Source organism: Pleurodeles waltl, chromosome 1_2 (assembly GCF_031143425.1).
Source record: "Pleurodeles waltl isolate 20211129_DDA chromosome 1_2, aPleWal1.hap1.20221129, whole genome shotgun sequence".
NCBI classification, from domain to species: Eukaryota; Metazoa; Chordata; class Amphibia; order Caudata; family Salamandridae; genus Pleurodeles; species Pleurodeles waltl.
In genome coordinates this window covers 449869285-449895954 of record NC_090437.1, presented here as the reverse complement: position 1 = coordinate 449895954, position 26670 = coordinate 449869285, and the positions used below count along the sequence as shown (strand labels likewise).

At 43.2% G+C, this 26670-nt stretch overlaps 1 protein-coding gene across 2 annotated transcripts in view; it reads left to right on the top strand.

The window, feature by feature from the left end:
• TEK (TEK receptor tyrosine kinase) overlaps positions 1-26670 on the top strand; it is a 385575-nt gene that overhangs the window by 234438 nt on the left and 124467 nt on the right. For both annotated transcript variants that reach the window (XM_069240727.1, XM_069240736.1), the window contains exons 12-14: positions 4100-4387; positions 7099-7395; positions 20524-20681. In XM_069240727.1, the coding sequence (XP_069096828.1) occupies positions 4100-4387; positions 7099-7395; positions 20524-20681 (743 nt within the window). The remainder of the gene's footprint in view (positions 1-4099; positions 4388-7098; positions 7396-20523; positions 20682-26670) is intronic.

Genomic DNA, 26670 nt, shown 5'->3' with positions numbered 1-26670 from the left:
AGCGGCCCCACAGACCTACCTTGGCGGCCCGCGGACACGTCCGACAAACGCCATATGATAATGGCCGCCGTATATAAACATAGAAGAGGGCTGCGGAAGCATGCACAATAGTGGCTTCTTTGCGCATGCTCCCGCGGCCTTCCTCTATGTTTACGTATGACGGCCATTATCTTATAGCGTTTCCATGACGATCCTGGCTAGTGGCCTGTAAGCCCCACCCCCCCCACCCCCGCTGTCACTTCACTGCGGCCCTCGGCCGCAAACCATACTGCAAATTTGGCCCCCGAGAAAAAGTTTGTGAGTACCCATGGTCTAGAGAGTACAGCCTCCCAGCATAGGTTGCATTTGATATGTGACTGTAGCATGTTGGTAGCAGACAGAAGGCCATTTGATGCTGCAATCTGTATCAGGCATTGAAGACCCCTAATGAGTCTTAAACCCGATCATAGGTTTATTGACAACCATTGGAGAGGATGATCTTTGAGGGTCTTACATTAGATTTAACCTTTGAACTGGCAAAGACCTTCATATAGCCACTTGCTGGAACTCTGATTGGGTTACCCTGCAGAGGGATTAGACATGGGAAGTCTCACACTAAAGGTAAATATGTGTATGAAAATACATTTTGTGGGAACCTGATACATCATGTGGGACAGTTGGCTCAACCCTGAGGATTCTCGGTACAGTTGTATATCATTTAACAAACCCTGGTTCTTGACTTCTATACAGTAAACCTCAAAATAAGTTCCTAGAGCCAATACTTCACCATATACTGGAGAAAACCTACTATTATTCAAGTCAGAGGGCCTGCAAAAAATGTCAGTAATACTCTATGTTCCCATAGAAAATGGCTGTATTGAAATCGGTGTGTTAAAAAAAACGAAATAATCCAGACTCCTCTATCCAGAGTAGACAGGGATATCCCAAACAAAAATGCAGAATGGTTTAGTTTCCGATATAGGGAACTGTCATCCAAGAAAAGTATGTAGGAAGCTGGCCTGGTGTGTGGTGGGTACCTAAGGTACTTACCCCGTATATCAGGTTCAGGTATCCCCTATTAGTGTAGTGTACGCAGTGTCTATAATCCAGGCTCTCTAGAAGTAGCTGTGGATGAGCAGCCCAAGCTTATCTTGGAGACATGCAAAGGTACTTTATTTTATTGACACAATCACCAACAAGTAGTAGAGAGGCAACCCTCCAATAGATGTAAGTAATACACTAGATATGTACACTAGTAATCAGAAATAGGCATAGAAAACCATAGAAAACAGTGCAAATGCAAATAGACAATGGTGACACTAGGGGGAGCCCAAACCATATACAAAAAAAATGGAATGCGCATGCAGGACCCCCACCTAGGTAAGTGGAATGTGTAGAGGGTAGCTGGAGGAACTAGGAAACCCCAAAGGTAAGTACCACAGCGCCCTCCAGCAACCAGGAAGAAAGGAGTAGGTTACTGTTTTTTTCCCCAAACCACCCAAAAGGAAAAGAAAGATATTGCAACACCCAGACAAGAATGCAGGAAACTAGTGGTGGATTCCTGAAGAGGAAGACCTGTGGAAGAGGGGGCCAAGTCCAGAAGTCACATAAGAGTCCACTGGGGGCAGAATCCAATACCCACCCAACTGTGGTTGCAGGAGGTGGTCGACAGTAGGATGAAGATGGTCAGGAATGCAGCCCTGGAGAAGGTGAAGAGTTCCTGGATGATGCAGTCGATGTTCTACGCCGGATGTATGATTGTAGTCGGTCAGTAGTGTGGAAAAATCACCAACAAGCCTTGGCAAAGGCAGAAGTCACGGTGGAGCAAAAGTGGAGCTGCCGGGGTCCAGCAAGGTTCATGAGGACTCCACCCATGGGGGGAATCCTAGGGGCACTCTCAGCAAGGCAGAGAGTCCACAGAAGAAAAATGCAGCCCCCACAGGAGACCTACTGGATGAAGAACCAGGAGTCACAGAGGAGCCAACACACCACAACTGAAGAAGGGTCCCACGCCGCAGGAGAAGCATGCAGAGGGCTGTGCGTTGCAGAAAGGAGTGCTGGGGGCTGGGGCTACCCGGAGCCTGAAGATCCCTTGGAGGAGATGCCAACAAGCCTTGGTAGCTACAAGAGGCATAGTGCACAGGGGTACTGTCCTGCGTGGGGCTTACCTCCACCAAAGTTGGACAGCTGGCAGAGAGGACCAAGAGGACTACTCCGGACCACCACCTGTGATGCAGGAGCCACGCAGCTCAGGATGATAGGAGATCCACACAGCCAGTTGTCGTTGCAGTTTGTGCCTGCGGATGCAGGGGAGTGACACCTTCACTCCAAGGGAGATTCCTGCTTCTTTCTCATGCAGACTGAAGACTTGCCACCCTCAGAGGATGCACAGCTGGGGAAATGTTGCAGCAGCTGGAAGTAGCCATGGAAACAATGTTGCATGCAGAGTCTTCGTTGTGGATGCAGATTGTCGGTTTCATGCCAGAGCAGGGACTGGAGGTCCCTGAACTGGTGTAGACTGGTTTATGCATGGAGGACACCAAATGTGCCCTTCAAAGCATACCAGTGGCTTGGGGAGACTACCCCTCCAAAGCCATATAACACCTGTTTCCAAAGGGAGAGGGTATTACCCCCCTCTCCCAAAGGAAATCCTTTGTTCTGCCTTCCTGGGCTTGAGCTGTTCAAGCAGCAGGAGGGCAGAGACCTGTATGAGGGGGTGGCAGCAGCTTGGGCTGCCCAGAAAACCCCAGAAGGCTGATAGGAGCAATGCTGGGGGCCCTCAAAGAAGCCCCCAGAGTGCATGGAATCATACTTCCAATACTGGCAACAGTATTGGGGTATGATTCCAACATGTTTGATACCAAACATGCCTAGGTTCGGAATTACCATTATGTAGCCGAACATAGGTAGTGACCTATGTCCAGTACACACATAAAATGGTGTCCCCGCACACACCAAGTCCAGGAAAATGGAACTGGAGTTCGTGGGGGCCTTTCTGCTAGTGCAGGGGTGCCCTCACATACAGATACTTGCACCCTGCCCTCTGGGCTAGGAGGGCCTACCATAGGGGTGACTTACAGTGAGCTGGTGCAGTAACCTATAGTAAAAAGGGAGCATGCACCGTTTCACGCAGGCTGCAATGGTAGGCCTGCAAATACACTTTGCATGTGCTCCCCATGGGTGGCATAATACATGCTGCAGCCCATGGGGATCCCCTGGTGCCCCAATGCCCTAGGTACCAAATACTTGGGACTTACATGGGGGGTGCCAGTATGCCAAATGTGGGGTGTAAGTGGTTCAAGTAACCATGTTTGAAGGGAGAGAGCATAATCACTGGGATTCTGGTTAGCAGGTTCCCAGTGAACACAGTCAAACACACTAACAACAGGCAGAAAATGAGGGTAGCCATGCCAAGAAAGAGGATACTTTCCTCCACAGTACTTCCCTTAAAGCTGGCCAGATGAAGCATAGGTAGTCATTCACCAAGAAAAGAGAAATGGAAGATGCAATTCCCTATCTGCTTGTGGAACTTTCAACCCTGAGTGGGATAATAAAGGAAACAAAATATTCTGAGGATCATGGCTCAAGCAGAGCAGTGAAAATGAGACCATGGATGTGTATTATATTGTCAGAGGCATGCCGAATATCAAAATGAGGGGGTACAGAATTGGAAGAAAGAGGAAGCATGATTATTACCAAGCAAAAGAGGAGGGCAATCAAGAGTGTTTGTTTTACTTTGAGAAAGCTTTGTAGGTTGTTCATGCCTTTGATTTATGCAGGAACGTTTTACACATTTGGGGTGAAGAATACATCAAGACAACAGAGTTTTTGTCGCAATCTCTCCACTTGTTTTTTTACCTATTGGCATGAATGTTAAAAAGTTTATAGTCCTCAACCGCCTATTTGTATGGCTGCAATAGAAAAAGAAAAGAAATTAATTCTATGCTATCATACCTAATTTTTTGCAATGTATTTAAAATACATATCTAAGGTTTGTGATCAATTTGAAAATCAATTAACACTATGATCTTCTGTATGCTAGAGCCTCAGCTGCTATTTTGATTAACCCTCAGAGATAATGACCTTTATTTTATATAGTTTTCTCCTATCATTCCTCAAGGGTTCCCCCCACCAGAAGGTCTCATCTTGATTCCAAAAGGCCAGTCATCTCTGAACTTGACATGGTTTCCCTCAATGCAGATCAAAGAGCAGCATGTATATGAAGTTGAATACAGGAAAGTTAACTGTATTGATGAGCCTGCATCTATTATGGTAGTGAATCAAACAAAAAACGGAGTCATCCTCGAGAATCTACAGCCCAAGCAGCTGTACCAGTGCAGAGTTCGAGTCAACACTAGGACCCCAGGACAATGGAGTGAAGCTCTGTCTGCATGGACGTTCAGCAACAGTAAGTTCTCTGAATTTATCTCATGTATTTCCTAAATCTATGTTTCGTTCCCATATAATCAATTGTCCTATTCAGATTATTAGCCTACAGAGAGACGTTGGTTAGTAGAAGTTCTACACAACTATTCCAAATAGTTGTATAGCTCATTAAGGTGATACATCTGTTTTTGATGTCTATCAGTGTCATCACTAAGGTATCTAAGCCTCAGATTGTCGTGATGATGCAAGCAACAAAAAACTGGGGCCTGTACCCTTAGTCCAACAAATGCCTGCTTCTTTCTGCCCTGCAATTCCAGCGCCTCTAGGTTGAAAATAACAACAAAGTTGAGAACTAGTACCCATTGTGGCAATGCCAGGACCTTCTCTGCTTCAGAGGAATCGTTTAAAGAACCACACCACGGTTTACTCTGGCTGTAAAACTAGCATGTAATGGCTTAACATTGGTATATGTTATTAATTACTCCAGGACTGCAAATGCACAGTCCTATTTACACTGTCAAATGCTTTTTCTTCCTTCAGAGAAAGGACAAGCTTCAGCTCTGGATTTTTTCTAATGTCATATGCTGTGCCAAACAACGTCCTTTTCTTCATGGAGTAGATGACAATACCAATAAACCAATGCCTTAAATACATACATCGGAAACACTGATCCACTCTCTACATTCTAATCGATGTTCCAACTTTGCTTAATACAGAACCTTGCTTTTAACAATGGACTAAAAGTTTTTGTTTTTTAATGTTGCCAAGCAGTATAGCATCAGTGCCTGGAGTTTTATTTGGAATGAGTCCAGAATAGTAGAAAATCTTTTAGGTCTTTGGCTATAGACAGTTTAAGTGGAAATAATGGGTGTGACAGACCACACTTATTATTTCCAAAATGGATAAAGTGAGTTTCGGGTTAGCCGTTGCTCATAGTTACATGCTTTGTCTGTCTCACGTCCCTGCTCCTGATTCTATGGCTTTCCTGACCTTTCTTGTGTTTGTCCCGTCCAGGAGTGTTTTTGTATCACATTGTTCTGATCGGTTCACCTGTAAATTCCACTGCAAGCATACATGGAACTATGTTTTTCTTTCCTTTTCACTACAGCATGGCAGTGTGCATGTTTTATTGCTGTCTCCCAAATGCTGCTTCTGTCCTTATATTCCCGCCCAGGCCTCCCATCTCCCATGTTGCTTCCCTACCATTCCAAACATAAACTGTTTATTTAATGCTTTTTAAAAAAAATATCTCCCCCACTGTGGCCGTCCCCTCTGACCATCCTGACTTAGTTTATTTTAAATTTATTTTTAATAGCTTCCTATTGTGGCCCCCAACTTGATTTTTGTGCTTGGTTACGTTTACTAACATCCCTTCAGCTATGCTACGCCTTCCCCTATCCATTCCATCTTATCCATTTTTCAGATACATTAATGCATTTATTTATTTGTTTTAAAATGGTGCAGCAGCTGCAATTTTCTGCTGGGTCAATCCTTTATTAGTCTTCTAAGATAGGCTGGAATGGTAAATTTGAAAATAAAAAAGGCAGCTCAGGCATGATGCATGTGCACACATGCATCATGACCCTTGCCACTCATGTGTCACAACATACTCGTCATTACACATGCACACGTGTGTATTGTGCTATGTACATGCATCATGACACAAAGTAGCCTTCTTGAAATTGGGTTCCTTTAATAGAAGACACATTTCAACATTGGCAGCACTGTCTGCACTTGCATCCTAATGCATGCGTTTGCATGGTGGTGTAAAAAAGCATTGGCAAAATCAACAGTTTATCTTAAGCAGAGACTTACTGGCTTTGCCAGTGCTTGCTTCAAGTAAGTCGGTATATACCAGTGAAAGATTGTGTACTGAAAAAGTGCTAATCCACTATAACAGTCTAACCTCTAAGACTGACGTTTACTAGCCCAGTGTTCTCAGAGGACGGTGGAAGAATTCTTAATGAGAGATAATGAAGTATTTGATTGGGAAGCATTGGAAAATGCATTGTACTTTGTATAATCATAGGTCGAAAGGCTTTAGAGTGGTTCGAATCACTTGCATCCGGGAATTTTTCCTACAACCTAAATCATAACAGATTTATAGCTGCTTGAGATACTACTTTAAATGCTAATTTTGTCTAACAGAGTTTGAAGGCTGAGATGTGCAATGACTTCTGCGGTTAATCGACCTGAACTTGTGACTTTACCCTGGTCTGACACAACTAGATATCTACAGTTGGAGCTTTACACCTTTTGGCACTGTTTTTAGTAAAAAAATTATAATTGAATCTACTGTTCTACTGATTAGGTTTTTGTTGTTTTCATCTTGTTTTGTTTGTTAAAAATGTCTCTATTTTTCTAAACCTGTTGCGGGCTCCTTTTGTGGTGTGTTTTCACAGTGTTGCACAAATACTTTACACATTGCCTTTGAGTTAAGCTTTACTGCTCTGTGCCCAGCTACCCGAGGGTTGAGCACAGATTAATTTAGGGTTTGCTTGTGACTTCATCCAGAGATGAATTATGGTTGCTGCCTGAGAAGGTTTTCACCCCTCTCGACCAGTAACCCAATTTCTTACAAGACTTATGGTAAAAGGATATTGGATATTGGTTTTGCAATGGTGCCATAAAATAACAAATAATAACAAGCTAAAAATCCATGCTAGTATACCTGAATGCACACTGGAGGTTTAGAAGTAATGCAAAAATATTGTATGCTTTTGTTTTTCACAGCTCTTCCTCCTGCACCCATGAACATTACAAAGTTGAACATCACAGATTCATCGGCTATCATCTCTTGGTCCATTGAAGAGGGTCATTCCATCTCATCAATCCTTATCCGTTATAAGATGCAGGGCAACACTGACTACAACCATGATGTGAACATCAGAAACAGCTCTGTAATGCAATACCAGCTGAAAGGCCTGGAATCCAATACTATGTATTCAGTTGAAATTTGCGCAGAGAACAATATTGGGTCAGCCTGCACACACAATGAGTTGAAACTGATGACAAGTTTGGAAATCAAAGGTGAGCCATTACAGCCACTTTACCATTAGTAAAACAGAATTGGCATCTCCCTGTCCAGATCAGAGGCATTGATCACTCCAGAGCAGAGGCATTGACTCTCTCTTACCTTTTTGCAAGCAACCTAAAAGCTGGCTGTTTTCACAGTAGATTTGTGTATGGCTGCTCTTGCTCTTCTTATCTTGCTTAGTGCTTTGATACCACTGGTCTGAATATGCTTTAGAAGTCCCTCAAATTAAAACGCAGGAGGGTTCACAATATACATTTTACAGTGACATAAACATATTTTCCTGGAATAAATTAATCCTTGGGTCATGTATTCCTGCATGTTGCATTATTGTTATTTGGCATTTGTGTAGTGCACAGTCTACCCATTTGTATGGGATGCATAACTGTTTGGTTGCCCAGTGGTGATTTTGCAGGTCATGCTGAGGTTTATGGAAAATGAGGATAAGGCCATAGATTTGACAGCTTGCATAGAGTGTTTGCGCCCTGGTGAACATTATTAGCATGATATAAGAAAGGTTGTTTTTGTCCTCATGCTACATATAGTACAACAAATGGTATGGATAAAAAAAATGCATCAAATTACCAATGTTTCCAGTTAAGTATTTTGGATTGTATTACTACAAAGAATCCTAAACAGAGAATACTTTTACAATAATACTCCACAATGAAAAGTAATCATAAGAAAAGTTCAGGTTTTATTTGTATTTTTATTTAAGTGTTATTTTAGTACTGAGTTCAATGGGTGGTTTGGTTCTAATTAAGTTAAAGATTTTGATTATAGTTTGGGTTAAGTTAGGGTTGGGGTCAGGATAAGATTTAAGGTTAGTTGAATTATATTTTGCTTTGAAGTTACAGTGAACAATAAAACTAAGGTACGTTAAAGTGAAACAGTTAGTGTACTCTGTCACTGTTGATATTCACCATAAAATCAAAATACACCATCATCCCTTCCACCTGCACAAGGAGCACAGCATTGCAGCATTTGGTGCAGATTACAAAGTAAAGCAGATTACCAATTGCATCAGGCATTGTTCTGCCAAAGATACACATATGTAGAAAAACAGACCTTTTGCCAAACACATAATATAGTAATTTTTTAAAATCATAACAAGATCCTCACAAACTTCAGAAGTCTGATGGGATTCAAACAAACAATCTTGCACGTTCTATGAGCACTGGGTAATTTTTTGTTGTTGTGATAAGCATGTGAAAGAAAGCACTTCACTAGGAACATTATATGACGCGTTAACTAGTTACATTACATAGGTCGTATACACCTTTAAAATGTATGTACCAGTGTTCGTTTGCAATTTGATGAATTCTATTTACAGGTAACAACTTATAATAAACATTGCTTTCATAGATCTTCAGTAGCACAATGCATTATGCTTCAAATAAATGTTTGAATGTTAGTTTGATAACAGTGGAAAGGTAGAAGATGCGCCTTGTCAACAGCTCAATAGTCTATGGTAAAGACCTTTGCGTCAATCTTCCCAGCAAATGAACTGCATGCTTGCAAAGAGTACAAAAGTAAACTACATGACAGATGGCTTCCCAAAACTATGACTGAAAAATCGCTACTCTTGCTTCCTGTTCAATCACATATTTACTTTAGCCCCTACATGTATCACCCATAACTTATGATATGGTGACAGTCAGAGATTAGTTCAGTACATCAATGAAGTTCTGATATGTCTTTCTTGACCCCAGAGGATTAGTTTTCAATTTGCTGAACAAAACATTTGAGTCAGGAACAGCTATATATTTGTATCCACTTCCTCAGATTTTACTTCGTAATTCTCAGTTGTTCACATGAAATGTCATTAAGAAGCAACTGATCACCGAGCCCACGCACGCCGTAGGAGACACACCAGACCCCATTTTTACCTCAAGCAACTGGATCACCTTCAAGAATACCTCCGTTCTGGACTGGACCGACCATCACCGCACCCAACAGTCTCCTCCGCATCCCCAAGGCCCCCCACATGAAATGGAACGGAATCACAGACGAGCAACTTACCATGACCCTTGACAAATCACCCCCTCCTCCCACCAATGATGCCAACGCCACAGCACGCAACCTCATCTCCTGGATCACCAAATGCACCAACTTTTTAGCCCCCATCCGATCAACTTCGGTAAAAAAAAAGCCAGCTGGTTCACCAGTGAACTAGAGAAGAAATGGCGAAAGAGCAAAACCAGTGAAGATCTCACCTCTTTCAGAGCCCGGCCATTGCCACCCACCTCCAATACATCAAGAATGCAAAAAAAGCCGCACTCCATGAACGCATCAACACCTCTCCGCACAACATAAGAGAACTCTTCACGGTAATCAAAGAATTCACCAATCCTCCCTCCGAAGCCTCCAACATCCCCTCATCGAAAGACCTCTGTGACAAACTGGCCACTTTCTTCCACCGCAAGTTTAAGGACATATATGACAACTTCCTCTCGCAGAACCCACCCAGCGTCAGAACCTACGACTGACCCAGACCTCCAAAACCCACCCAAACCATCCACAGCTGGTCCACGCACACCACAGAAGAGACTGAAATCATCATGAACAGCATTCACTCCGGAGCTCTAACAGACCCCTGTTCTCACCACATCTACAACAGAGCCAGTGCATCATCCATCGCCCCCAAACTCCTCAAGACGCTGAACTGCTCCATCACAACAGCCACCTTCACCAAAGACTGGAAACACGCTGAAGTCCACCCCCTCGTAAAGAAACACACAGCTGACCCATCAGAGCTCAAGACATACCAACCCATCTTGCTGCTTCCCTACCCAGTCAAAGTCCTGGAAAAAACCATAAACTCACAGTTGCGACAGTTCCTCAACGACAACAACTCTGGATACCTCAAAGTCTGGATTCCGCAACAAACTACCGCATGGAGACAGCTCTTCTTGCAGCCACTGATGACATCCGCACACTCCTCGACCACGGACACACCGCAGCACTCATACGCCTCGACCTCTCAGCAGCCTTCGACAGGGTGTCCCACAGTACCTTATGCACCAGACTTCACGAGGCAGGAATCCACGGAAAAGCCTTGCAATGGATCCACTCCTTCCTCACCAGAAGAACACAGAGAGTTAGGCTCCCACCCTTCATTTCCAAACCAGCAGAAGTCAGCTGTGAAGTCCCTCAGGGATCATCCCTGAGCCCAATGCTATTCAACATATACATGGCCACGCTGGCAGGCATCATCAGAGACAATGAAATGTACATCGTGTCATACGCCAATGACACACAACTCATCATATCCCTCACTGGAGACCCGGACAAAGCTAACAGGAACTTTCACACCGGGATGAAAACCGTTCCCTCCTCAATAAGGGAGAGCTGCCTCAATCTCAATTCGGACAAGAACGAGCTCATCATCTTTGGAAACTCCACCTCAGCCTGGGACGACTCCTTGTGGCCCACATCGCTCAGCGAACCACCTACTCAGACTGACCACACCCGCAACCTAGGAATCATCCTTGACTCCTCCCTATCGATGACCCGGCAGGTAAACACAGTTACCTCTTCCTGCTGGCACACCCTCTGCTAACTCTGCAAAATCTTCAGCAATGCTCTCTATGCCAGCACCACAACAAAGAACATCAGGAAACTACAATCAAAACGCCGCCGCAAGACTCGTCCTGAACCTCCCCTGCCAAGAACACATCTCCCAAAACCTGGGGACCCTCCAGTGGCTCCCAGTAGAGAAGCAAATCAACTTCAAACTATTCACCCACACCTACAAGGCCCTGCACAACACAGGACTACCTGAACCATTGCATCTCCTTCCATAACCCCGTCAGACCCCTCCGCTCTGCCCAGCAGGTGCTAGCTACCGTCCCACGCATCCAGAAAACCACTGCTGGAGGAAGATCTTTTGCATATCTCATAGCTAAGAGCTGGAACAACCTGCTCACGTACCTCAGACAAAGCCCATCTCTCATCATCTTCAGGAAGAACCTCAAAACATGGCTCTTCGAATGAGGCCCAGACCCACCACCAGTGCTCTGAGATCCTCATGGGTGAGTAGGTCTGCTTTACAAAAACTGGTTGATTGATTAAGATGCTTAGTTAAATGTGTTTTTAATTTTTTGTTTGTATTTAGATTGTGAAGAATCTTTCAGATGCTTTAAGGATACATAGTTCATCAATCACATGTAGCTCTGTTGGTCTCATTCCATTTCAAGGCCTAGGCTCCTGCTCAGGAAGCCCTGTGACCCATTAATTGTGAACACAAAGAAAAAAATACAACGCTGTCAATTACATTCATGTGTGAAAATTACACAAAAACAGCAAATGCACTTCATATTTATAGTTATAAGAACCTTACATAGCCCTTGGAATAGGCCTCGTAATCAATCATTAGACAGGACTCAGTGACTTCCCTCTTTATCCCAATTCCAATTTGTGAGTCTTGCATGAAAGTGTTGGACCAGCCAAACCACATTCTTTTAATGGAATTGTTTATTTTTTTAAAATTTTATTCCATGTCTGAGGCAGTTAAGCCTTCCCTTCCATTAGTTACCTCTTGTTTTGTCTACATGTCAACAATAAAACCACTTTATACACCTCTGTGGCATGGCTAATCAATTGGAATTCACAATTATGGCGATTGTTGGAATTATTGGACTTCTATAACTGTTGTACAATCATTTAGGCATGGAAGGGATTTGCGCATAAAGACGCATGTACCCGGGGTGCTCAATGAAGCTATTGTGGCTTACATGCTTCTTCTACAGGGGTGTTTTGACACCAGCTAATGTCATCATCCTCTTTCAAGAAGTATAGCTGCAGCTTAAGTCATTAGCTCCTTAGCACCACCTTGTGCCCAAAAGCATCACCGTTCTTCTATTCCTTTGATTGTTCAGTTTTCCAAGCCACCAAGTTGGTCAAGTAGTTTACCACAGGATTTTCATATTTGACACCACTATTCTGAGTTTTTGAGTGTTTTTTTACCTGTTGGTTTTCAGTAATTTGATGCCGTGTGCTGATTGCTTCAGAAAACTACTTTCTGTCCAAATTTCATGCGTGACAAACACTATCTCGAGTTTTTGAGTGAATATATTTTACAATGTGTTTCAGTTATTCGCACTCCTGGTTCTGGTTCCTACTCAAGGAGCAAATCTCAGAATAGCGATCCGCACGCCTGTCCTCTTGTTCCTGCCAGAGTCATACAGCAATCCCCGTGCTTTGTGCCAACCTCTTCTCTACAGTATTGTTCACCTTTCGGGACGCATATGTAAATTTCCTCCCTTTGAATTACAATAGGTTAATTGCTAATTGTAGACTTCGCCATTATTCTTTTGTATTAGTGTACTTCATTGTTGTGTGAATCTCCGTATGCCGTCTGTTATTCCATCGGCCCCATTCTTTCAAGATCCAGGTCACTCTCCCATAAAGTGGGGGTATTGGGTTAGATAACTTTAAGAATTCCAAATTGAGGTCAAATAACTAGAGACGTATTTTGAAGATAAAAGGTGTTAGTGTGCTTTGATATACATTTTTATTTTAACCAGAGCTCAAGCCTCTAATGAATCAATTGGCGCTTATATGACAACACTGAAGGTATTAGCTGCAGACTGTGATTTAAATGGATTAGCATCACCATTGCTTTGTGATTAGCTAGTACACAGATGCAAGTCTAAAAAAAAAAAAAAATCCAACCTGTTCGAGATGGGCAGAGAGCGCCAAGTGGCGGCTGTGCTTTGAGTGCGGGGCCACGGACACCTGCCAGAGATAGTAGGAACCGGGTGGCCGCCTGAAACAGGCAGGGGACAGAACCCACCTTCTTGCCGCGAGGATAGCAGCCTGCAGCAACCGGCTCGTATGGCAGGAAGTACCATGTAGCAGCAGTAATGGGTGGGGGCCACCGGGACCTGCCAGTAATAACTGGAACACCAGAATTAACACCCAGTGAATGAGCGGGAGATTGCACAGATGACAGACTGCAGAATAAGGCTATACAACAACTATTTTGACAGGTATAAAAGAAACCAAGACAGCCTTAAAATCCAAAATTGATATTGTGGCACAGCAGGTCAGCCTTTTACAAACCGACCACAGGACGATAGTGGAAGGAGTATGGGATGCAGAACCTACCATAGCGCAGGTCAGGCCCATGGTGGCCGATGATGCACTCAGACAGGCACAGCCCATCCTTTAGGGCAGAGGGGCCACCCCCCCCCCACTTTTTGCCCCTCATGAAGAGTGTCAGGCTGAACAAAGGTCAGCCTGACAGACACTCTTCATGTTCAGGTCAGGCAGCCAGGAGCAGACATTTGCAATTTGTGCAGACTCCTGGCTGCCTGAGCTGAACTTTGCTAGGCTGAGGAGGTCACAGCTCTTATGGGCGTGACCTCCTCGGCTCAGCAAAGGTTCCTCGAGGCCCTCCCCTGGGTGACGAGGAAAGCATCACCCATTGACTTCAACCTGGGGGCTTCAGGTTTAAGCCCTGAAGTGCCCAGGGCGAGTGTCAATCTGCGACGAGGCTGGGACTACTGCCTTCCTTCATTGACCAAGGTCAGCCAATGAGGGAAGGCAGCAGTCCTAACCCTCCTGGGACCTCCGAGGCTGAAGGTAAGTGTGTGTGTGTGATCTTTTAAAATGAATGTTTGGTGCGTGTGTGCATGTTTGAATGTTATGAGTGTTGTTAATGGATGTGCGTGCGTGTGTGTGTGAAAGAATGAGTGTGTGTGCTTCCCGCCTGTCCCCCTCCCTCCTGAATCTGCCGGCCGCCACTGCACTCAGATACGAGAATTGGAAAAGGTGGTAGCCAGCCTATCGGAAAAAATGAACAATGGTGAGGGACGCTCCCACCACACTAAAATCTATGTGGTAGTGATCCAGGAAAGAGCAGAAGATTCCTGCATGGAGCTGTTCTTGAAGGATGGCTAGCTATCATCAGAAGTGTTAGGGGTAAAACATCAAAATGATTCACAGGAGCACAAGACCACAGAGCGCCTGGGAGACCACCAGCCCCTGGCACCCTGCCAAGGGTCATTGTGGCCAGGCTGTTGAACGTCTGAACTAGGGAACACTATTCTGCAAGCTGTACAGGCATTTGGACTGGGAAATGGGAGGGGCAACTGCCAATATCCATTCAGGCTATACCACCTTAGTGCAGTTCCAAAGAGAAGCCTTCCTGGGAGTTAAAAAAACACCTGTGGATGTTAGACCTCTAAAACACCCTTATCTTCCATAACAAACTCAGGATAATAGTCAAAGAAAGAAATACTTTTTTGAAACAGCAGCAGAGAAGATCTGGGGCTGTACCGAGAGACACAAAAACCCGATCCCTGACGATAGGGAGCTGACACAAACGAAGACATGGCAAAAACGTAGAAAGCGCAACAAGAGATAATGATGGCCACAAATGGCCCCGACAAAAGTTCAAGCAGAGATGGAAAAAAAAACCAAAGTGGTAGCTTACATCCAGCACCAGCAAGCCCTGAAAATCACCATCAGGTGGGAAGCACACCACAAGGAGAAGACGGAAGGATCTTGCAAGGATGACTCTAAATGGGAGAGGGGGAACAACATAACCCTGTGGTCACTCAGATGACATCCGAGGACATAGGCCCTCATTACGACGTTGGCGGTCTTTTTACAAGACCACCAAAGCCGCGGGTGCCGAAAGACCACCAGTGCTGGTGGTCTTAAGACTGCCGCATTACAACTGTCGTCAGATTTAAGGTAAATGGGATATTCTCTAGAAAGTTTCCCATCTGGAGGGTACAAGACAAGGATGTTCCCTGTCACCACTGCTATTCACCTTGGCAACAGAAGCCTTGGCCGAATGGATCGATGGATGCCTAGGTATGAGGTTGGTGCTTGGGGGACCCCTGGTACAAACCGAATATCGCTCTATGCTGATGATATCCTGCTATTTCTTGCAGAACAGGAAACTTCCTTTGCATGCCTTGAAGAGATTAGATTTTTACGGTGCATGGGGAGTACTTGCCTGAGAACAAACTGAGAGAAATTCCTGACCTTTCTGATGGACAACTGGGAACCCAGAGGAGTCATTCATTTACCACTAAAAGTGGCCTCACAGCATTTTAGATATCGGGGATATGTGTGTCTCCAGGGATAAAGCACACCCTATGAAGATAACCTAGCCCCACTACTAATTTGGCTGGAAAAAGATATAAAACACTGGAGCGCCCTACTACATTCAAATATGGGCAGAGCGGCAGTATTTAAAATGATTGCGGTACCTCGCTTCAACTACATATTGCAGAACAATTCGTACACCATCCCCAGAACATTCTTCCAGATAGTAAGTACATTAATAAAATCCCTGCTATGAAGGGACTATCCACCACGGATTGCCATGGCTACCTTACAGCGATTGGTGGTCAGGGGAGGAATAGTGATATCAGACATTCATACATTTTACAAGGCAGGCTAGGTTAGTATAGTCAACAAATGGAAAGAAGGCAAAAGACACTTCACCAGCCACAGTAAGTGTCGCAAATATGTGGCACAAACTGAATAGAGAAATGGGGTGGGAGAAGAGGCTGACACCAAGAACCCCTCTATGGCTTGGCACAAGACTCAGACTGGTAATACAATTATCAGGCTTTAGACAGTTTGAAATCATTGTGCTTTCTGAGATAGTGATGTGTGGGATGCCACTGGGTACCATTTACACACCTCCAAACAGAACATGGCATGGCCACAGTAAAAATATTTAAAAACTTGCAGTTGCACCATGCACTACATAGGAGGATCCCTTGAGGGGAGGAAACAAAGGGAGAGACTGCTGGAGGGACACATGACTAAAAAACCTATCTCCCTCACATATGCAACACCAATAAGCAATACACAGGGAGACCTTCAGCAGCAAAGGGCACACCGGCAGAGAGATGTGGGGTCAAAAGGTGCAGATGCAAGACAGGAAACAAGAAGGATACCAGACGTAAGAGCCAGTCCAAGGACATTCAAACTGTGAGGCGGTACCATTGGCATTTAGTGGGCATAGTCGAGAGGTGGGAAGCATGGAGGTAAGGTGCACAATTTGCTGCATTATTTTTTTGTCTGTCTGAGACTTTGTCTCACTTGGGAAATAAATAAAATAGTTCACAGAAAAAAACATTGCAGCGAGGCTAGTGATGACTGTGTCTCAAAAACTCTTCAAAAATGTTGCAGAAAGCAACAAAAAGTGTCATAATAACAAACAGGTTGGTTTACCATCTGTATTTCATAAGATAATGTCAAAGTTGATCACCCGTTTAGACTCAGTGGTTGCATTTAAGGAGAACATCATGATCTTCACTAAATTTGAACTTGGAGCATGACACTCTGATGGAGAGGCTATTGTCCATTCTGTTAAAAACTGTACAACTGTAAGAAAACAAAAGTGCATTTTCAAAACCAGGTAGGTGAAGTATCTTGGCCATGTTTTAGCTGAGCATGGAGTCTCTGCGGTTGTATAGTTACTATTAGATCACACTTTTGTTAATACCAAAAAAGAGTGAACTTACACAAATGTAGACCCCACATTCATATAAAAAAAATATCACTGGGTCTCACTGGATATGCAGATGACCTTCTAGTATGAGTCTGTGTCTCCAGGTTGGTGATGGGCTCACCATGTTCCTCCCACAGTTGCCTTCACACTGAATCACTATATCTCATCTAATCATCAACTCATTAATTCAAACTAGAGAAAACTTTAACCATAACATTCACTCCTGTCTTCTTTCCTTCATCTTCTGCTGTAATGTGTTTATAAGTATTTTCTCTGTCTCATTTATTCAATATTATTAAACGTTATTGACTTAAGGACTTAGGGCCTCTTTATGAGTTTGGCGTTCCCACCACAGGACCGCCAAACTTGCAGGGAGAATGCTATGTCAGTGACGTCCCTCCCCGAGTGTATTACAATGTTCCCACAAGGCTAACCGGCATTGTAATATGCAGTTCCCGCTATGCTGCAACATGAAGGGAGCCGAGACCAATATGGTAGGACTCCAGCATCCTTGAAATGCGTACTATCTGCAAAGCAGACAGTGCGCATTCCAACAGTGCTGGGCAAGGTGGCGTTTTTCTCTCATGCAAGAGAGTGATGCGTCGATTTCCAGACAGGCACCTCGGATCCGTGCAGGCTTGCATTGATTCTTGACCCCAGCAATGAAGCGTGAGAAATACGGTTGCACGGTGTTAGAAATCTGCACTCTGCGGGGTTTGCGTCGTTATCAGCAGCCGCAAGCAGGTCTTGCATCGTTTTTCCAGCTGCGATACGTCGATCCCGCAGTAATAATGCAGGTGAAGCATTGATTTTAGCCGTGAAGTGGGTGGTGCATCATTTTTCAGCCGCGTTGCAGGTGGTGCATCGAAAATTTCTCTGCATGGTTTTCTGTGGGTGGATTTCAGTCCTTGTTCTGCCAACGTCACCTCTCAAGGGCCCAGAGACTGGACAGGACACCACTTGGCAGGGCAGGAGTCTCAGCAGAGAGTTCAGGTGCTGGCAAAGTAAGTCTTTGATGGCCCTGAGACTTCAAAACATAAGGCAAACTCAATCCAAGGCCCTTGGAAATTCTTCACAAGCAGGAATATACCACAAGGTCCAGTCTTTGTCCTCTTTCAGGCAGAAGGAGCAACTGCAGGCCAATCTAGCAAAGCACACACTTCAGCTCTTCTCCTTGGCAGAGATTCCTCTTGATTCCATAAGTAGTCTTGAAGAAATCTAAAGTCTGGGGTTGTGGGTCCACTACTAATACCCCTTTCTGCTTTTGAAGTCGGCAAACTTCAAAGGGAAGTCTTTGTTGTCCACAAGATCCTGTCTTGCCCAGGCCAGGCCATAGACACACACAAGGGGATTGGAAACTGCATTGTGTGAGGGCAGACACAGCCCACTCAGGTGTAAATGACCACTCCTCCCTCCACTCTAGCCCAGATGGCTCATCAGGATATGCAGGCTACACCCTAGCTCCCTGTGTGTCACTGTACAGAAGGGATTCACAAACAGCCCAACTGTCAGTTTGACCCAGACAGGGAATCCACAAACAGGCAGAGTCTCAGAATGGTTTAAGCAAGAAAATGCCTACTTTCTAAAAGTGGCATTTTCAAACTAATAATCTAAAAACCAACTTCACTAAAAGACGCATTTTTAAATTGTGAGTAGAGAGATCCCAAACTACACATTCCTATCTGCTCTCAAAGGGAAACTGCACTTTAGGGATTTTTAAAGGCAACCCCCATGTTAACCTATGAGAGAGATAGGCCTTTCAACAGTGAACACCGAATTTGGCAGTATTTCCCTGTTAGGACATGTAAAACACATCAGTACATGTCCCACCCACCTTTACCATACACTGCACCCTGCCTATGGGGCTACCTAGGGCCTACCTTATGGGTGTTGTACATGTATGAAAAGGGAAGGTTTGGGCCTGACAAGTGGGTACACTTGCAGAGTCGAATTGGCAGTGTAAGACTGCACACACATACACACACACACTGCAGGGGCAGGTCTGAAACATGTTTATAGGGCTTCTCATATGGGTAGCACAATCAGTAAGGCAGGCCCCCTTGTAGCATTTGATTTATAGGCCCTGGGCACCTCTAGTGCACTTTACCAGGGACTTACTAGTAAATCAAATATGCCAATCAGGGATAAACCAATCACCAATACAATTGACACAGGCAGCATATGCACTTTAGCAGTGGTAAAGTGCCCAGAGCCCTAAAGCCAAACTGGTCAGGGAAATTAGGAGGAAGGAGGCAAAAAGTTTGGGATGGCCCTGCAAAAAGGGCCAGGTCCAACACCTAAAAAAATGAATTTTCCTGACATTTATATTAAGAAAAAAAATACTACTTGAAGTGAGCATAATATTGCAATATATTAAAATTGATTTCAAGTGGTGTAAATACTTAATTAAAAGTACTTTATTGATAATAAATATTACATTCTTTTTTAAAAATAGAACAGCATTAAAATATTTAAAAAGTGAATAATAAATATGTTTTCGTTATACTTTTTTTAATATTAAATTACATTTATATGTACTTTTAAACAGTTTAAATAATTTAATGTAATATTGGCCTGTATGGGTATTTTTCTTTTACATATCTACCTCCATTATTTTCTTTGGGAGGATAAAGCACCACCAGTGGTTGGCCATGTACGGTGCTGGATTTGCTCCAGTTCTGAGGTTCAGTCGATTTACTATTAGCTTTACTTTTCTTAGGCTGTAGTAACTATAAAGGTGCAGTTTCCCAATTGCAATGGGCTTACTCTTTTGGTTCTGTGCATGTCCCTCCCTAAACCGCAGCCTAGCCCTTCCTAAACCCCACTTTAGCCCACCCTAAAGCCTCTTTACTCCTTCCCTAGCCCCTCTCCTTTAGTAGTAGATATTCCTTATTTTCCAACACATGTACTACTAACAAGATTACTTTTGTGTGCGGAGATCTTTGCAGTCAGGGTGGAGATCTCCATACATAAAAGGTAGAAGGGGAGACCTCTACAAGTAGGTATGTGAACAACATTCTGCAGTACGTTAGTAATACTAATGCAGTACTACTACCTATTTTACAAAATGCAGTTTGTGAAACTACCCCCTCTAGTGTGTTTGTAAAAGCTGCACTTTTATTCTTGCTCTGATATGGTGTTTTTGAATTTATGTTAGATTTTTCACCATCTGTATTGTTACAAGCTACTGAACTTTATTAGTACTTTCTAAAAAAAAAAAGAACGTTGTTCTCTTCTATTGCAATAGTCCAGTTGATTGTGTTAAAACAGTTAGTTTATTAACGATGTTTAAGTTCCTTCCAAGCCTATTCGCTCAATAACTTCACAAAATAAACCAAGATTACCAAAGGAGTCACTTTTTAACCTTTTATCTCTTTATTCAACTTTTTTCAAACACTATATAAAACAACTTAAATCGTCATAGTCATTCAACCTTTTCGTCGCAAGTGTGTCTAAATGGACCATTCAATGATCGATTGAAATGACACAGGAGGGGTTCTCCTGAATTATTCCACCATGAATATTTTAAATTTGATCAATAACAGTGAAATGATTGAGTGCGCACAACAACATTAACTTATGGAACTTTGTGCCAGAACTGCTCACTGCTTTACACGTGTCTTCTCCTCTCCCTTTCCAGCTGTGAATGAAGTGGGTGAAAATAATCTGCTGCTCATCGCCATATTGGGTTCTGCCGGTATGACATGCTTAACGGTACTCTTTGCATTCTTCATCATGCTGCAGTTGAAACGAGCAAACTTTCAGCACAGGATGGCTCAAGCATTCCAGAATGGAGTGGTAGGTTTACATCTTTATTTATGTGACACTGAAACTATGGCTTGTTTTGCTGGAAATCCTCACTTTATCTACAATGGCTCATTTTTTTCAACTCCAACAGTCTGCTGATAGACCAAGCTAAGTAAGCTGTCTGGAGAGTGAACAAGGGAAACAATATAATGGGAGATGGATGAGGTTAGAGGCTTCTTTAGGCTTGTTAGTTAAAAAGCTCTGGCGCTTTCCTTTGACAAGCCACACTTTACATTAAAGAATCAGTGCTTGTCATTTTTCATGCATGTTGGTTACAGTTCTATTGTAAAACGATTCATCATACCTAATGATTAAGGCTATGCACAACATTAGCCAATTGCAGTGTAACAGTGTTATACCAGAAGGTAGGCTACAGCAGTGCTCGATTTGTGAAAGAAAGTGTGTTGACACTCGAAGCTCTGATCAGAATCTGGTGGCTGTTGCAATTAAGGCCCATATTTATACTTTTTTAGCACCTCATTTGCATCATTTTTTGATGCAAAAGCGGCACAAACTTACAAAATACAATTGTATTTTGTAAGCCTGTGTCGCTTTTGCGTCGAAAAGCGGCGCAAATGCAGCACTAAAAAAGTATAAATATGGGCCTAATGTCAGCGCGCCCTGCGACATTACCTGCTCTCGTTTTTTGCAGGTTCCCGCTTTCTCCCAGTGTGATGGTGTTGCAGTCTTTTTCTTCCTCCTTCTTTCTCTTTTGTTAGTTTTTCCCTCTCTTCTTATCTGATGCCAAAAAAAAAAAGCGCCAGTCCCCTAAAATAAGTGCTGGTGTCCCCTACTGGCAACCACCAGCTCAAATTAAGCACTGTGTTACACTATTACATTAAAACGAGATAAAGCGATACTGCAGATGTGCAGATATAGTGCTACTATGGAAGTGACATCATAACCAGCCTTAGATTGGCAAGGCGGGCAGTCTGCCAGAGGCCGATGGGCCTGTGGTTGAGGCCTGTTGGTATGTCGCTTTTTGGTGGCCATCTCAGTCTTCACCGAAGGGCACAATATCAAAAGCTGTAATTAAAGCCTTTGAATAGATATGAGCCTGACCCGATGCACATTAAGGTCAGGCTGCTGCATTGTGAGAGGCAGAATGTCAATGTGCTGCTATGGCTGTCACAGCATGAGGTCTGCCCACCCCCTGGCTCCATCCAGGCGTGACAGAGGCCTCAAGGAGATGCTGATGGGAAGCCACTAGCGCTTGCTTTTCAGGGGACTAGGGCAGAGAACTGGAGGGTGGTGGGGGATTGGTGAGGGTTAGCAAGGGGGCTCGCCAGTTATTTTTGTCCCCACCCCCTGCATGGAACAGACAGAAATAAATTAGTTTCTGCAACACTCTTTTGCCTGCCATAAATCAATTACTGCACTCAATAAGGAGAGATTGTGGCCTTAGTGAAATCGTAAAAAATCCCCCAAGGGTGAACCAAACCAGTCGCACCTCACTCACACAGACAATGAATCTCTCTATTGATCAGTCTAAAGTCAAAGGAATCAAGGGTAAATATTTAATAAAATTCCAAATAAAACCCCAGATCATACAGTAACAAGACAATCACATCAATACTGAGACATCAATAACACAAAATAAATATCAAGTAAAATTCGATAAAAGGGAAACAAACAAAAGACATATACAATAGTCTATAAAATGAGACTGTCCCAATGTTGATAGGTGTAGGCCTATCGATAATTGTCAACACTCTTTATTCGATAAGAGCCTCCTTCTATGGGTCCAGTAAGAGTAAAGCGTTGACGCGTTTCGGTGGGCTTCCAAACCTTTTTCACCACCTTCTTCAGGACTAAATATTATGCTCCCCAAGGTTGTTCAATCAAACCTACACACAACAACAAAATAGACTAAATATATATATACTTTCACATTTCTCAAACCCCCAGATACAGCATTTATCCCCCCAGTGGGACTAATTCATTATCCAAATTCCACCCAGATTCCTTTAATGTTTATCATCACAAGTGGAGATTTCATTGTCCCCCTTCCAAATCAAACCATAAATCAAATTTAATTAACATACATATATATACACATATATTTAAATACACAATAATGCAAAATGTGTATAGATATATCCAAAATTACTTTCCTCCCAGAGTATGTCCCAAATTTCATTAAGAAAACTTTTTTTTTAAAAACTTTTCTAAAAAAATCCCTCATAATATGAAATTAAAAAAAACAACTATTAAAACAGTCCCCATCACTCACCTCCATGAAAGCCAGTACAAAACATCCACACTGATACAAATAGATACTTTCCTTGACATCCACAGTCTTTAGGAAGTATATTTCTATATAGGTAAAATAGAGGACCATTAATCCATTATCCATTATCCATCATATCGCAGAGACACAAACACCATGTGGTGACCCATATAGTGATAGAAATTCATCCATGCTGTCTTTCTCCCATAAGTGCATAAAAAGTGTGAAGAAATGTTACCATAGAGACAATAATGCAACCAGGTTTGTGTATGTCCTTCATGCAATCCAAAAATATCTTTAATTTCATAGCATATCCATGATATCTTTAATTTCATAGCATGCCCTAGTCATAGTCCTGGGACTTACCATGGAGTCCAAATATATTCAAATAAAATAGGTCAGAACCGAATATTATTCATCTAGTTCAAGCCTTGATTCTACAATGAGAATCAAACATTTTGAATTACAAAATTACACAATACTCTAAAGATTGTTAAACAATAAATCAAAAGCCGCCCTACTACTACTCTAAAACAAATTCTTATATAAAAGGCCCCTATAGGTCCTCTCATTCCTATTAACTTATTATTCATATATAAGAAACTGACAATTTATTTAATTCTGTAATGCAGCTCTGTAGCTCAACAGAGACAAACCAACGGGCCTCCTATAATGTAAACGGTTCCCTTAACTTACCTCTAAGTCGGCGTCCTTGTCTTTATTTAACCGCTTAATATATTGTTCATGAAGTAACCCGACTGGCCTCACATCAATCTATTTAGCCCACTTTGAAACTGGGAAATCATGGTTGAGTCCCAGCCTCAGCTGAACATCCTTTAATTCTGTGCAAATCACTTAATATGAACAAGCTAAAAAAATCAATCTGACTGTCAGTAATGTTATCAGGTGCTTATGCAAAGCACTTCAAGGCCTCTGTGCCACTTTAGTATTATATAAAGCTGCATGTATTTGAGGAAAGTGACACTGTTTTTTAATGTATTTTTGCACTTACACATCAGGATCATTTCCTTTGTTGCAACTTACAAGTAATGTTAGCAGTAAAACGAAAAATAGATAGCCTTTCACCAGTCTCTGGGCATTACAAGGCCTCTCTTAAGTACGGTAAAAAATACACATCTAAAAGCCCTGGGTGAGTGTAAATACCAGTCTAGGTTTGCGCCATTGTGGCAAATGTTTGCCAACACAGAGCTCTATGATCCTAACCAGGCAATTCATTGCAAAAGGTTGCGATCTGCAAATGTGGGCCACTTTTGTATTTTGGCTGTCGGGGCCTCATTGTGGCCCCAATCCAGCCCTGGTCATAAGAGGTAATTTTGAGAATGTCTGTATCCTGCAAATATACACGATAAGCAGCTCTGTATTTCTGCTTTTGTCTGCCCTCTACCTGTCCCGTTTGCCCTCCGTCACAACCCCCATCATCCCCCCGTGGGGTATGTGTCCTGTCCACCCCGCCTCCACTCACCCCTGCCCTCCCACTCCCTGCCTCATGTTCTGATAACTCCCTATGTCTGCTCGTCTCCCTTTATGCTGCCCAGGTCACGCTTGCTGTGTCCCCTTCTCTTCTCCCGCCTGCCTTTTCTCTTCTCTTCCTTCTTCCATCCCCAGAACCCAAAGACCCTGGTTTCCCAGGAGGCTAAGACACTGAGCGAGGCTGTCCATGGTTAGGGAATGGCACCTGAAACACCTGTATTGCTAGTAGATATTCTATACAGAAAAGGACCGTGGCAACAGATTTTGGGATGTCCATGCACGTATGTTGGAACGTGATGTGTGCGGTTCTTCTGGAGATAAGAACAGCTCCATGCAAGAGGCTGAGTCTCTTATCTTCAACTGAAACTGGAGCGAGGCACAGAGGGAGGCTGCAGTCTCCTGAACAGGGGTGATCTGTACCTGTCTGCATACTTCTTGTAGCAAAGGAGTGCCAAACTCTGCATTATTAGTTATGCAGTAAGCATTACATCCATGTTCTACCCGTCTTTTGTTGATTTATTTACCTAGTGCAAACCGAGCCCTTTCTCTTTGAACCAGTTTACATCCTTCCTGATTGTGCACTGCTGCGCGGCGAGAGTTTACACCTTGTTGAGTCCCTGGCGAGTCTGATTCGCATTCCATGGAATTGCCAGGGTATTTCCAAACTTCAGGGTTGCTGATCCTCCAGTTAACACTTCACAGACAGTCCACGGTTTCTTAATGGTCCGATTCAATCTAGGTCATTACCAGTAATCCCGTGCGAGGCATTAAATATATCGGGCACAAGTCTCAAAGCCATTTGCATGTGCAAATTACACATGTAAAAGTGCAGGTTACTTTTGCAATTTACAAATGTTTCATACATTGATTTCCTCACACCGAATATTGTCCCAGTATGTTGTATTTTTAAACGGAAATAACTGCTCCCATTGAAGGAAATAGTGATTTCCAGAACAGGGGCGCTCTGTAAAGTTTGTGCACTTGCACACGTTCACGAGTTTGTGGTTCACAAACTTTGTTCTATCCTGAAAACGGCTGTAACGTTGTGCCTATCAATGGGCAGGAGTAAACCCCTTTCCACCGTGACAATAGGCTTGACCCGCCCTCCAATGGGTTGGGTGTAGAAGATGGAAAAATAAAATAATAAAGTGCAATGGCAGTAAAGTGAAGTCATTTTGGCATGCCCATTTGTACACTCTGTACAATGACGCATACAGACATGCCTGCATGAAAGTAAATGGGAATTTACACCAATTTTCCAGGAATAGTTGCGCTTAGTTGCATCTGTCGTAGCTTTCCTGATAACTCAAAACTCAGTTGTAGATTACGGTCTTGTTATGTACCTAAAATGTGTTATTCGCAGTGCAGTACATCATTCTGGGTCCCATTCAGGGAGCTGGAGTTGCTTTACCATACGAAGAGCTTCCTTTCAAAGTACAAATAAAAGGCGGGGTTAGTAGGTGTTGCCTCCTCTGTACCTCCTAGGTAAGAGCCGTGGCCTCGTCCTTAGGTGTGGAGAATTTGAAATCGTAATCTGAAATCTGAGAATGAGAAACAGAAGGGTGACTGTGTAATCGCACCTGTATTTGTGCCTGGCCCAATGAGAGGGTGCATTTGTAATAGTGTTCATTGAATGGCTGAATTGACAAGAAATATTAAATTTTTTAAAGAATTGTAGCCCATAGAAGTCGTGGAGTGATGCAATTTGAACATTCCGGGGCAGATTTATCAAGGCTTTGTGCTGATGCAAAGTCACAAAAAGTGACACAAACCGACACAAACCTTGAGGAACTATTTACTATCCAGAGCAAAATGTGTTTTGTGCAGGCATCTTGTAAAAAATTAATGCAAGTAGTGCTTTGCACTATTTTGTGCTATTTTGTGTCAAAGGGCCATTCCATGGGAGGCGGATGTGCGTTCTCTTGGAACCACCCATGGACTTTGAAGCAAATCTCTATCCACTAACAATGGTAGACAGGGCTTTGCACCAAAAAAGAACACATCCGCGAGGCAGGCCTTAAGACAGAGAATTTGTTAATTTTTCCCAACATTACCAACATTGCAGGTGAACTGCATTGCACAGCACACATCTAATGTGGGGAAAGTTTTTAAAGTTAGTCTAAGCATAGGATTTTGTACCAGAAGAGCGGCAGTGCAGGGGGAGACACAGCACCACATGTTTGTAGCTATAGCACTGTCCTCTCTTTCACTTTGGTTGCTACTTTACGTTGTGTGACATCTGTAAATCTGTCCCTGTGT